General features: G+C 36.4%; 2 protein-coding genes across 15 annotated transcripts in view; both read left to right on the forward strand.

The window, feature by feature from the left end:
* LOC106087168 (putative uncharacterized protein DDB_G0291608) overlaps positions 1–11,878 on the forward strand; it is a 65,940-nt gene extending 54,062 nt beyond the window's left edge. For 12 of the 14 annotated variants that reach the window (XM_059366007.1, XM_059366210.1, XM_059365985.1 and 9 more), the window contains 4 exons: positions 5,920–6,012; positions 6,128–6,375; positions 6,447–6,540; positions 10,455–11,878. In XM_059366007.1, the coding sequence (XP_059221990.1) occupies positions 5,920–6,012; positions 6,128–6,375; positions 6,447–6,540; positions 10,455–10,568 (549 nt within the window). In that variant the 3' untranslated portion in view covers positions 10,569–11,878. The remainder of the gene's footprint in view (positions 1–5,919; positions 6,013–6,127; positions 6,376–6,446; positions 6,541–10,454) is intronic. The other 2 variants (XM_013252116.2, XM_013252125.2) reach the window with 1 other exon arrangement.
* The window catches only part of LOC131996221 (uncharacterized), a 147,799-nt gene continuing 144,359 nt past the window's right edge, over positions 10,482–13,921 (forward strand). Inside the window, exon 1 of the mRNA XM_059365722.1 lies at positions 10,482–10,487. The gene's annotated coding sequence lies outside the window, so the exon portion shown is untranslated. The remainder of the gene's footprint in view (positions 10,488–13,921) is intronic.

Raw genomic sequence — 13,921 nt, forward strand, 5'->3', positions numbered from 1 at the left:
TTTTGGGCAACCCAATATTTCCCGAACTTCTTCCAGTTGATCTTTTTCGCATTACTGTATAATTTTCTCCACTTTATCTCTTGGCAATGAATGCATGAGATTGGAGAGGATATATAAAATTCTTTAAATAGAATTAAATAATTGCTGTGTTCTTGTTTTTAGTATTTATTATCTGTTATCGCATGATATCGATGCTATCCAGTACAATGTTGTACAGAACATCTGAATTGAACTGGATAAAACTAAAATTAAACGCCGAAAATGTAATAAATCCCAGGTTAATGTATTTTATCTGCTTAGAACTCTAACTAGATTAATGTATCTACTCTGGTGATAAGAGCTAAGGCCGTACATTTGTATTGATTTATTTTAAATCAACTCAAGCTAATAACTTTTCACTTGGCAACTGGTTATCTTTATGCCTAATACACTCCTTTCCGATTTTTTATTCAAAGATTAGCCCAGATTTTTGGTATCAAATAAAGAATCAAATAATTTATAATCAATCAATCAAGTATTTTACATCTTGGCTTTCAAATTAAAAGTAAGGCATAAAGGCTTGTTTAAATTTTTTCGTTTGTGAATTATACTTTCATTGATCACTGTAGATGGAGATTAATCTATTTCGAACAAGTTTTTCGCCACTTCGTTAGTTAATGATAACATTCTTCTTCTAGCATGCAAAGAAATTGTAATTTTTATGGACATGTTCTACATAGTTGCTCCATATTGAGCAAATAGAAAATATTTAAATCGTCTAAAATGGCATATTATTAGCCATTAAGAATATGATTTTATTATATGTTTGGGGTTTTCCCAATATCTTGTGTAGGTTTGAGTTTAATTTTGGGTTATATCACCACAATTTATATAAAGTTTCGTAGTAATTCCTTAATGGGCCAAGTCACGCCATTAGCGGGGTCATTTGCAATATCAAACTTCCGGAAGATTATCCACAGGCAATTTTCGTTTCTCCCACCAGCCAACCGATTTGCAATATCCATGATGTGTTAGAAAACAGAAATGGTGAAAATGATTCAATTCAAGACCACAGCATGTCATCTATAAATGACATGTTCTTCTTTAAAACTCTATCTTTAAATAGGAGATTGTGGTGCTGATGATAATGGTTGGGTGGGTCTATTTCCACTGGCTTGCTTGGTGGTTAGGTTTTTTTTTTCGCGTTAAGATAAGCATCTGATTTAATGCGGCAAAATGTTTTCCATTTCTTTGCTTTTATTTCGTTTTGGTGCTAAACAGCCCTCCACTAGAATAGTAGTGCTAATTTGTACCTGAGACATTCACATGAATTGCATGGGAATAGTGTTTTTGTTGTTCGCACTTTTAGGTTAATGATATTTATTTGTTGTTTTTGGGGGCTATTAAATATTCACACCAGAGTGGACACAGGACGACCATTAATTCTCATAGGATTTGCCATTGGTCTACTACTCGTGTTACTGTATATGGAAATTTATGACTTTTGGTCATGTAATGTTAAATGATGGAAATGAATATTAGAATAGGAAAATTATTTAGAAAAAAAAAGAAAAATTAGTTTTGGAAACTTTTATTTAAATTTCCTAGAAATGAAGTTCGCTCTGTAATTTTGTATGCTATTTTGGAATAATTGCACTACGGAGTAAAATTAAGATATGTATAACATGTACATTAGAGTGCCCCAAAAAACAAAAATTTAAGAAACTCGTACCTTCCTTTTTTTCGTTTTGATTCCAGTAAGCAAAATACGAAATATCATGACGAATGGTTAACGATAATCCGTGTCGATATGACATCCAAATTCCGATGTAGTGCTTTTTAAGGAATTCAATTGATTATCTTAGGCCCTAGCCGTGTGTCTGTCCGTCTGTCCGTCCGTCTGTTGTAATCACTCTAGAGCCTTCAAAAATTAAGATATTGAGCTGAAATTTGGCACAGATACGTCTTTTTGATGTACGCTGGTTAAGTTCTTGAACGGGCCAAATCGGACCATATTTGGATATAGCTGCTATATAGACCGATTTTCCGATAAAGCTTTATTTATTACCCGATTTCGCTGAAATATGCAACAGTGGGTTATTTGAGGCCTCCCGATATCTGAAGTAAATATAGTTCAGATCGAACTATATTTAGATATAGTTGTCATATAGACCTATCTCTCGATCGAGGGTGTGAAGCACATAAAAACTTTATTTTTTATCCGATCTAGATATAGCTGCCGTATAGACCAATCTTCCGATAACGGGTCTGAAGCCCATAAGCTTTATTTATTTCTCGATTTCGCTGAAATGTAAAACATTGGGTTATTTTAACCCTGCCGATATCTGACGTAAATACGGTTTAGATCGGACTATATGTAGATATAGCTGCCGATCTGCCGGTAAGGAGTCTGAAGCCAATAAAAGCTTTATTTATTACCCGATTTCGCTGAAATTTGAAACAGTGAGTAGGTTAAGACCTCCCAACGTCCGACCTAAATATGGTTCTAATTGGACTTTATTTAGATATAACTGCCATATAGACTGATTTGCCGATAAGGGGATTGAAGACCATAAAAGCTTTATTTATTACAAGATTTCGCTGCAATTTGAAACAGTTTTCTGAGCCTCACGATATCCGACATTAATATGATTCAGATCGGTTAACAATTGGATATATCTGCCAAAGAGAACAATATTTTGTTCTACAAAATTGAATAGAGACATATATATTGGGCCACTCAATGTCCGTGCCGAATTTGGGTGCTTAAGTTATCCAATTTTCACTGGATTGTGACGAAATGGGATTTACATATATACCCGAGGAGGTGGGTATCCAAAGTTCGGCCCGGCCAATATAGCCCTTCTTCTTCCTATAGACAAAAAAGCTTAATATCTCTGTATTTAAAGACTGTAGTATGATTTCAAGAGACAGACGGATGGGTAGACAGATGGACATGGCTACCCAGCGGGAAAAGGCGGCAACTTCAAGGCCTGATATCATTCCCAGTTTTGCATACGCGAGTCCTGGTCTCCGAACCCAGTGTTTACATCTTTTTAACTACATAGCCAGGTTAGTACTGACTTCCACGGTAAATTATAGTATATGACCTTAAGAAGAACAGAATTACTACTCAAAAACATCTGAAATTAAATAGACACTCACGTATATTTCCTATATATTTAATGGGGTACTTCAGAAGGAATACATAAAGACGGTAGAGGCATCTAACATTAGAAGTTCCAAGGTAGTCCTCTTGGAAGCTTCATTTTTATACCCTCCATCATAGGATGGGGGTATACTAATTTCGTCATTCTGCCTGTAGCACCTCGAAATATGCGCCTAAGACCCCATAAAGTATATATATTCTTGATCGACGTGAAATTTTAAGTCGAACAAGCCATGTCCGTCCGTTCGTCCCTCCGTCTGTCTGTCGAAAGCACGCTAACTTCCGAAGGAGTAAAGCTAGCCGCTAAAAATTTTCCACAAATACTTCTTATTGGTGTAGGTCGGTTGGGATTGTAAATGGGCCAATTCGGTCCATGTTTTGATATAGCTGCCATATAAACCGATCTTGGGTCCTGGCTTCTTGAGCCTCTAGAAGGTGCAATTCTCGTCCGATTTGACTGAAATTTTGCACATAGTGTTTTAATATCACTTCTAACAACTGTGTTAAGTGTGGTTCAAATCGGTCCATAACCTGGTATAGCTGTCATATAAATCGATCTTGGGTCTTGACTTCTTGAGTTTTTAAAAGGCGGAATTCGTATCCGATTTGAATGAAATTTTGCACATAGTGTTTTGATATCACATCAACATTTATGGTCCAAATTGGTCCATACCCTGATATAGCTGCCATATACACCGATCTGAGATCTTGAGTTCTTGAGCCTCTACAGAGCGCAATACTCATCCGATTTGGCACAGATTTTGTACAACGGCTTCTCCCATGGCCTTCAACATAGGTGTGCAATATGGTCTGAATCGATCTAAAGATTGACCATATAAACTGATCTCCCGATTTTGTTTCTTGAGCCCCGAAACGGACTATAACTTGATATAGCTCCTCCTCCGTCAATATTCAGTATTCTTTGTTTGCCTAAAGGAGATACTGCGCAAACAACTCGACGGATGCGATCCATGGTGGAGGGTATAAGATTCGGCCCGGCCGAACTTAGCACGCTCTTACTTGTTTAGTATACGGTCGTTCTATTAGAAGGCTTTGAAGCGCTGTTATCAGGCCTGATTGAAGCAGACTTTGTTTTCCCACTGGGTAGATCGTCTTGGATTTTTCCGACGATTAAGATTATATATACATACTTTATAGGGTCAGAAATGGATATTTCGATGTGTTGGAAATGGAGTGACAAAATTAATATACCCCCATCCTTCGGTGGTGGGTATAAAAACAAAAAATGGGTAATACAACATAGAAAATTCCGTGCAAATAGGATGAAAATTGCATACGCCCTTAGTTGAAATAGGGTGAATCATATATATGAGCGCTATATCATAATCCGAACCGATTTTTATTAAATTTCATAGAATTTTTCATTGGGCTGAAAAATGATGTGAAAAATTTCATGATGATTGGGTAACAAATGCGAACTCCAAATGCGAATCTTTATAAAAAAAGACAGACGGACAAACGGCACAGAAGGAATATGCGGATGGACGGACATTGTTAAGCCAAATCAGGGAAAAGTTCAGAGTCAAACCGCACATTTTATCACAGCCAAAGTTGATGTTTCAACTATAAATTCCATATAAATATGTATTTTGCTTACGTATTTCATGCTAGGGCCTCAAAAGCCTTAACTATTGGGTTGCCCAAAAAGTAATTGCGGATTTTTTAAAAGAAAGTAAATGCATTTTTAATAAAACTTAGAATGAACTTTAATCAAATATATCTTTTTACGCTTTTTTTCTAAAGCAAGCTAAAAGTAGCAGCTGATAACTGACAGAAGAAAGAATGCAATTACAGAGTCACAAGCTGTGAAAAAATTTGTCAACGCCGACTATATGAAAAATCCGCAATTACTTTTTGGGCAACCCAATAGTTTCATTAGAAAGTACTACATCCAACTTTGGAAGTCGTGTCGGCAACGGTTATCGTTATTCGATCGCCATAGTATTTCCTATTTTGCTTATTGGAATGAAAAGAAAAAAAAAAATGGAGGGTATGCGTTTTTCTATATTCAAGCAAAATTGTTCTTCTTAATGCATGGGACAGCCTAATGTACATAACACTTATTATGTCTCGTCGCGAATAAACCATTTTTACTTTACGCAATATTATCACTCCAATATGAAGCTTTTCAATATACCAATTAGACACCTTTTGGTTTGGTACTTATTTGCTTTCAAAATAAAGTAGTTGCCAGCAAAGTTAGTATGTGTATGCTTTTATTTTTCTTTTTTTTTATCGCAATCCAAAATTTTATCACAGAATGCACTTCTTGGAAGTTACTTTTGGTTTTTATTATTACTACTATGTGTACAGGGTGGCTGATGAATATTGCTACAATGATGAATATTGCTACATTTTTTTTTCGGTGTATGGAATACATTTTTCTTTTATTCATGTTAAATTAAATTATTAAATTAATTATTAAATTATTATTAATTAAATTAATTAATTAATTAATTAAATTAATTATTAAATTATTATTATTAAATAGAAAAAAAGTTATTACATTTTTTTTTGGTAGCGGCTTTCATCAGCCACCCTGTATTTGATTTCTCTGGATTCCACTTAAAGTAATCGATTTTAATGACAAAAAACCCAATCTTCATGTTCATTTGTATTTGTCCACACCCACTCGAACTCGCACTTGTAATAATCCTATGTCACTAACATTTGGGAACTATGGGGTCTATTTACCGTACAAACAAACAAACACCAACATCACCACCACCACTACCACCATCCACTAACAGAGGTCGCCTGATACAGATCAGGAAAGTCCACATGGTGGAGGGTTTCGTGAGAGAGCTCCCATACCACCCAGTGCTTCTACGCATTCCATGAAGGTAAGTCTGAGGAGTTGGTCTTAATACCTTTATGTGACTAATCATTAATTCAATATTTACCAACCAACTAAGGAATTTTGTTTTAATTATGGTACTACTTTTTCCCCTTCCCTAGGAATATTATCAATCAGATCGACCCTCATATCCAGCACACTATCGCCATAGTCAGTCCGATTTAACCGAATGGGATGAACACCATCAACCACATCACAATACTCAAAATCCCTATGGCAGTACAGCGGCCTTACATCATGCAGGTGCCAGACGTAGTGCTGGCACTGAGCGTCCGGAGCCAGTAGATCGTTATGCCTATAGAAATGGTCGTGAGAACGGTGATTGGGAAGATGAAAGACCACGACCGAGGTAGGTGTTGATTTTTATGTCTTATCTAAGAGAAGTTTGAACAAAAATTTAATTTTCTTAAACAAATGCAGACGACCCGATGGACGTTATGCTGACTCAGCCAGTACAGTATCGACAGCAGTGCTGAATCATTATTCCGGCTACCATCGGAGACCTATTAACAGAGTGAGTATAATCAATGGGTATTTGTACAAGGTTTTATAACGATGTCAAGCAAAGTTAATGGTTTTATCATGAAATGCTTTGGGGACTAAAAAGTTTGCTCTTTGAAAGAAAACCAGTAAGCAAGGACAGTAAGCCTACACCTACCCTATAAGTACAATGTGGGACCTATATCCAATTCCGAACCAATTTTGATGGACCTCGGCGAGGAAATATGTTCGAGCCTTAAAAACTACGGTTGACAAATGACAAAATTATGGCAAATCACCCAAAATCTGGAAGCTATATCTAATTCTGAACCGATTTCGAGCAAACTTCTCAGATAAGGTGGTAGTCGTCGAGCAAAGCGTTGTGCAACATTTTGGCAAGATTGGTCAAACAATGCGCTTGCAGTGGCTCTTGGGGTGAAAATCTGGCGATATACATATATGACGGCTATATCTAAATCTGGGCCGATTTCCTTAAAACTCACCAGTAATAATGAGAGTCATAAGAGAGTCCTGCCAAATTTCGAGAGAATCGGTTAACAAATGACCATTTTATTGCATTATTACTGAAAATCGGACGAACATATATATGGGAGCTATATCCAGATCTGAACCGATTTTTTTCGTTTTCAATAGTCTCTAGGCCGATAAACATGCCTGAACTAAATTTGAAGACGATCGGATGAAAACTGGGACCTGTACTTTGTACACAAATTAACATGGACAGACGGGCAGACAGACGGACGGACGGACAGGCAGACAGACAGACGGACATAGCTAAATCGAATCAGTAAGTGATTCTGAGTCGATCGGTAAATTTATCAATGGGTCTATCTCTCTTCCTTTTGGGTGTTACAAACCCTACACCACAGTAGTGGTGGCGGCGTACGTACACGTACGCCGAGGCGGCATCCCTTGCCGATGAGGGACATGGAAGTGAAGTCATAAAGCTAGACGCTTGAATTTTTGCACTAATACTTCCTATTAGTGTAGGTCGGTGGTGATTGTAAATGGGCCATATCGGTCCATGTTTTGATATAGCTGCCATATAAACCGATCTTGGATCTTGACTTCTTGAGCCACTAGAGGGCGCAATTCTTATCCGATTTGGTTGAAATTTTGCATGAGGTGTTTTGTTATGATTTCCAACAACTGTATGGTTCAAATCGGTCCATAACCTGATATATCTGCCATATAAACTGATCTTGAGCTCTAGGGAGCGCTATTTTTATCCGATTTGGCTGAAATTTTGCAGGATTTGTGCAACATATGGTTGAAATTGGTCCATAACCTGATATAGCTGTCATATAAACCGATCTGGGATCTCGACTTCTTCAGCCTTAAGAGGGCGCAATTTCTATCCGATTTGGCTGAAATTTTGCACATGGCACATATGCTAAGTATGGTCTTCATCGGTTCATAACCTGATATAACTCCCATATTATACTTCTTGAGCCTCTAAAGGGCGCAATTATTTTCCGATTTGGCTGAAATTTTGCACAACGACTTCTACTTTGGTCTCCCACCGCCAAACCAAGTATGGCCCAAATCGGTTCGTAACTTGGTATAGCTCCAATAGCATAGCAATTTTCATCCTATGTTTGCTTATAAGAGATATAGGGCAAAGAACTCGACAAATGCGATGCATGGTGGAGGTCCGGCCGAACTTAGCATGCTTTTACTTGTTTGCTTTGGTGTAGGATCATATGAAATTTTGCACAACGACTTCTACTTTGGTCTCCCACCGCCAAACCAAGTATGGCCCAAATCGGTTCGTAACTTGGTATAGCTCCAATAGCATAGCAATTTTCATCCTATGTTTGCTTATAAGAGATATAGGGCAAAGAACTCGACAAATGCGATGCATGGTGGAGGTCCGGCCGAACTTAGCATGCTTTTACTTGTTTGCTTTGGTGTAGGATCATATGCTTTTTGGAAGTTGTGTGGCAAATACCTTTTATTTAAGGCCCATGTTGCCATGGTCAGTAAATAAGTCCTGTTTGAGGGGTGTTTTGGGAAAGGGGTGGACCCCCAGAAATTTTGTCCCAAATTTGGATATCAGGTTAGTATTTGGCTCGCAAATACCTTTAATGTGAGTTCCATATTGTCATGGTCGGTAAATATGTGCGATTTAGGGGTGTTTTTGGGGGTTGGGATGGACCGACAATTACAGATACGTTTTCAAATCTTAAATACCTTTCATTTGAGTCCCATATTGTCGTGATTGGTGTATATATATATTTGGTAGGTTTTGGGTTGGGGCGCCCCCCCCTAGGTACCCCATCCAAAATCTGAATACCAAAATTTCGCTTAAATCGCACCACCCATTTCGAAGATCCGGCGTTTCTGAAAATTAGGGTAAGGGGAAGGGTCCGCTCCCCCTTCAGATATCAAAAAATGTAGTAACCTTTTTCACCATGAGTGAAAATTTCAAGAAAACCGTCTCTGAGTCTATAAGGAACAAACAAACAAACCTACAAACAAACACATATTGATATTTATACCCTACACCACCACTGTGGTACAGGGTATTATAACTTAGTGAATTAGTTGGTAACACCCAAAAAGAAGAGAGATAGATCCATTGATAAGTACACCGATCGATCCAGAATCACTTTCTGATTCGATTTAGCTATGTCCGTCTGTCCGTCTGTTAATTTCATGTTAATTTGTGTACAAACTACTGGTCGCAATTTTCATCCGATCGTCTTCAAATTTGGTACAGGCATGTTTTTCGGCCTAGAGGCGAAGCCTATTGAAATTGGAAAAAATCGGTTCAGATTTGGATATAGCTCCCATGCAACAAAAAAGATAATTTGTTAACCGATTCTCTCGAAATTTGGCAGGAAGGAGTTTTTTTTATGACTCTCGGGATTACTGGTGAATTTGATAGAAATCGGCTTATATTTCGATATAGCTCTCTTTTATATATATTTTTACTCTTATAACAATTGGAATCGCATTTATTAACCAATTTTCCGAAAACTTTGTAAAACGCCTAGCCCGGCGACTTCCACATTATCTGAGAAGTTTGTTCGAAATCGGTTCGTAATTAAATCTAGTTCCTATATATATGTTTGTCAGATTTTGGGCAATTTACAGTTTAAACATATTTACTCGCCGAGGTTAATCAAAATTGGTTCTGAATTGGATATAGCTCCCACATTGTACTTATAGGGTATTATACAGTCGGCTCCACCTGACTTTTGCCCTTCCTTACTGGTTATATATGTATAAGATTCTTTAATAAGTGCTTTAGGAGGATTTGGATTTTCTACAGTGTCAAAAATTTCCTCAGAAACAATAATTCTCAATGATGTTCCGGTATTCAAATTTAAAAGACATTTAAATCTCAAATTTTGTTAATTTTGTTGGCGTTTGGCTACGCTACTAGTATAACGTTTTATGGTGCGATACGAAAACATTTTGTTCAATTTGAGGTGCTTGAGTTCGCCAACAATAGCCGTGGTTGTGATTCCAATATTACGAATCCATCACGAATAACATCATTCATTCAATCTTTAAAGAAAATCTCTGAAGAAAATGCTTTTGGGGGCTTGTAAACAATTTAATGAGCTGGCAATTAAACAAATATCATGTAGCTGTCATTTCAAGTTTGACAATTATATCAGTGTGAACTTTGTAGCACTTCGTGTCATCTACCCTCTGCAGGAAAAAGTTTCGAATTGGTTTTAAGAAACAAGGTAAATAGTTTTCAATTATTCTGATTTCATTGGAAAACCTCTGCTTTCATATGACCGCCGTTTAATTCTTTCGATCCGATTTTTAACATATTTTCGTATAGGGCAAGCCTAGGGCTTGAACCAATAATATTGCTAGTCCGACATGATTTTACTGATGTTTTTTACATTTTAAGGATATCACTTTCTATGTAGATACGATTATTAAGGTTTTTTTTTTTTATTACAGAGTTCCAATCTATTATCGGCGACTTTGTGTTTGGTGAAAGAACTCGACTATCCCAGTCTGGAAGTGGTGGAACATGCCGTGCGTTGCCGCATCGATGAGTTGGCAGCCGAATGATGATGAATACGGGCCTCCTATTAATGCAATGGGAATTGTTGTCCAACTAGAAATCTGCATCCGCAATAACTCAACATTTCGAATAAATTTCTACTTTAATTTGCCTGTTTTCTACACCTAGCAATGGAGCTTTTTTTAACTTAAATTTAATTTCTTATGAATTTAATTCAATTTAACATAAAATCATCCTAATGAAGAAATCATAATTCCCTAACAAGAAAGAAGCATAATTGTTATTAATTTATAGTTAAAAACACAAACACACACACACACATCATTTTGTATAATTAGAAATGTGTACCATTTAATAAATTTTTGTTTAATATTTATCATATAAACTTAACATAAGAAAAAAAAACAAAACACAACAACAATAAAAAATAAAAATAACTTAGGTAGAATTACTAAAGGAATTCAAATAGGAATTTGAATTCGAAACAACAGAAACGGAAATGGAAATGAAAGTGGAATTAGTAGGAGCAAAGGAAGGGAATCAGCCGAAAAAAGACAAACATTGCTTTAACTAATGACGATGTACTTATGTTTTTAATTAAGAAATTGTCTATATTTTTAAATTAATTTTTTTTTATACATACAAATGAACAAAGAAATTAGACAACAGATTGTAAACCGACACAAAAGAAGCAGTTCAACAAATAGCCTAACTTTAGCTGTAACCACGAACAAATACAAGAACGAGGAAAAAAACCACTTAAACCAACGGCTTGCCAATTATGTAACAAACAAATACAACTAAACAATTTACACAATTTTTTTAAAATATAAAAATATATATGTACAATATATATTGAAAATAACAACAAATAGCATTAACTAAACTAATACAAAAATCGTCTGTCTTTTCAACAACCGATGAGTACGGGGGCTAATGCAATAAGTACATTTAAATAAAATATACTCGAATATTGAATTAATTTAAAAAAAAAAAGAATTATTTTCTCAATTTGTTTGTTTGTTTGAATACTCTCAACTGCTGGAATTTATCTGTTATGTTATAGCTTTTCTATTTTTTTTTATATTTTATATACAAATATTCTAAAGCTGTTATAACTTAATATCAATTTTTTGTATCTTTTTAATTTTTTGAAAATCATTTGCTTTTGGAGCACAATACGATCGAATTTCTTTTTTTTAAATCTAAGTATGAAAGTAGAGCATTAAAAACCAAAATTGATCGTTTTTGTGTATATTGTATATAAGAGCCTAGTATGGAAAAATTTTGTTTATTTTATATACTCTTCAAACGTCCAATAAACCGGAAAACAACAACAACAACAACTTACAAACAAACATAATTGGTGTTTTATTTGATTAAGGAAGCGGACAATGCCAATGTTTTGTGTTGGATGATGATGCAAAAACATAAATTCAAAGCCATGGCAGCCGGTTGTACTACCAGATTGACCCCAATGGAGACCCTCATCGGCAAGGGATGGCGCCTCAGTGTACGTGTCCGTCCTGTATTCATCATGCGAGAAGCACTGCGGTAGTATAGTCGTACTGAAAAATATTGAAAGGTGCGGTGCAAACATAGAAGGCTAACCTATGGAAGGATATACTAAAGGGTGATTTTTTTGAGGTTAGGATTTTCATGCATTAGTATTTGACAGATCACGTGGGATTTCAGACATGGTGTCAAAGAGAAAGATGCTCAGTATGCTTTGACATTTCATCATGAATAGACTTACTAACGAGCAACGCTTGCAAATCATTGAATTTTATTACCAAAATCAGTGTTCGGTTCGAAATGTGTTCATTCACCGTTCAGCGATGAGGCTCATTTCTGGTTGAATGGCTACGTAAATAAGCAAAATTGCCGCATTTGGAGTGAAGAGCAACCAGAAGCCGTTCAAGAACTGCCCATGCATCCCGAAAAATGCACTGTTTGGTGTGGTTTGTACGCTGGTGGAATCATTGGACCGTATTTTTTCAAAGATGCTGTTGGACGCAACGTTACGGTGAATGAACACATTTCGAACCGAACACTGATTTTGGTAATAAAATTCAATGATTTGCAAGCGTTGCTCGTTAGTAAGTCTATTCATGATGAAATGTCAAAGCATACTGAGCATCTTTCTCTTTGACACCATGTCTGAAATCCCACGTGATCTGTCAAATACTAATGCATGAAAATCCTAACCTCAAAAAAATCACCCTTTAAATATGTATATTATTATCAAACAAGTAAAAAGTCGTTAAGTTTGGCTGGGCCGAACTTTGGATACCCACCACCTCGGGTATATATGTAAACCACCATTCATCAAAATCCGCTGAAAATTGCATACCTTATGTCCCATAGCAGTTATATCGAAATATGTTCCGATTTGGACCAAATATTGGTTGCCCAAAAAGTAATTGCGGATTTTTTAAAAGAAAGTAAATGCATTTTTAATAAAACTTAGAATGAACTTTAATTAAATATACTTTTTTATACTTTTTTTCTAAAGCAAGCTAAAAGTAACAGCTGATAACTGACAGAAGAAAGAATGCAATTACAGAGTCACAAGTTGTGAAAAAATTTGTCAACGCCGACTATATGAAAAATCCGCAATTACTTTTTGGGCAACCCAATACTAATAAGTACAGTAGCTATATCTAAAAATAAACCGATCTGAACCATATACGACACGGATGTCGTAAAGCCCAACGTAAGTCACTGTGTCATATTTCAGTGAAATCGCCTTTTATGGTACCAAGACTTTGAATCGAGATATCGGTCTATATGGCAGCTATATTCAAATCTGGACCGATCTGGGCCAAATTGAAGAAGGACGTCAAAGAGCCTATCTAAACTCAATGTCTCAAATTTCAGCGACATTGGACAATAAATGCGCCTTTTATGGCCCCAAAACCTTAAACCAAGAGATCGGTCTATATGGCAGCTATATCCAAATCTGAACCGATCTGTGCGATATTTCTGAAGTATGTCAGGGGGCTTAAATTAACTCACTGTCCGAATTTTCGGCGATATCGGACAATAAATGCGTCTTTTATGGGCCCAAAACCTAAAACCGAGAAATCGGCCTATATGGCAGTTATATCCAAATCTGGACCGATCTGTGCGATATTTCTGAAGTATGTCAGGGGGCTTAATCTAACTCATTGTCCCAAATTTCGGCGAAATTGGACAATAATGCCCCTTTTATGGGCCCAAAACCTTAAATCGAGAAATCGGTCTATATGGCAGCTATATCCAAATCTGGACCGATCTGGGCCAAATTGAAGATAGATGTCGGAGGGCCTAACATAACTCACCGTCCCAAATTTCATCAAAATCAGATAATAAATGTGGCTTTTATGGGCCTAAGACCCTAAATCGGAGGATCGGTCTA

Source organism: Stomoxys calcitrans, chromosome 1 (assembly GCF_963082655.1).
Source record: "Stomoxys calcitrans chromosome 1, idStoCalc2.1, whole genome shotgun sequence".
Classification (NCBI taxonomy): Eukaryota; Metazoa; Arthropoda; class Insecta; order Diptera; family Muscidae; genus Stomoxys; species Stomoxys calcitrans.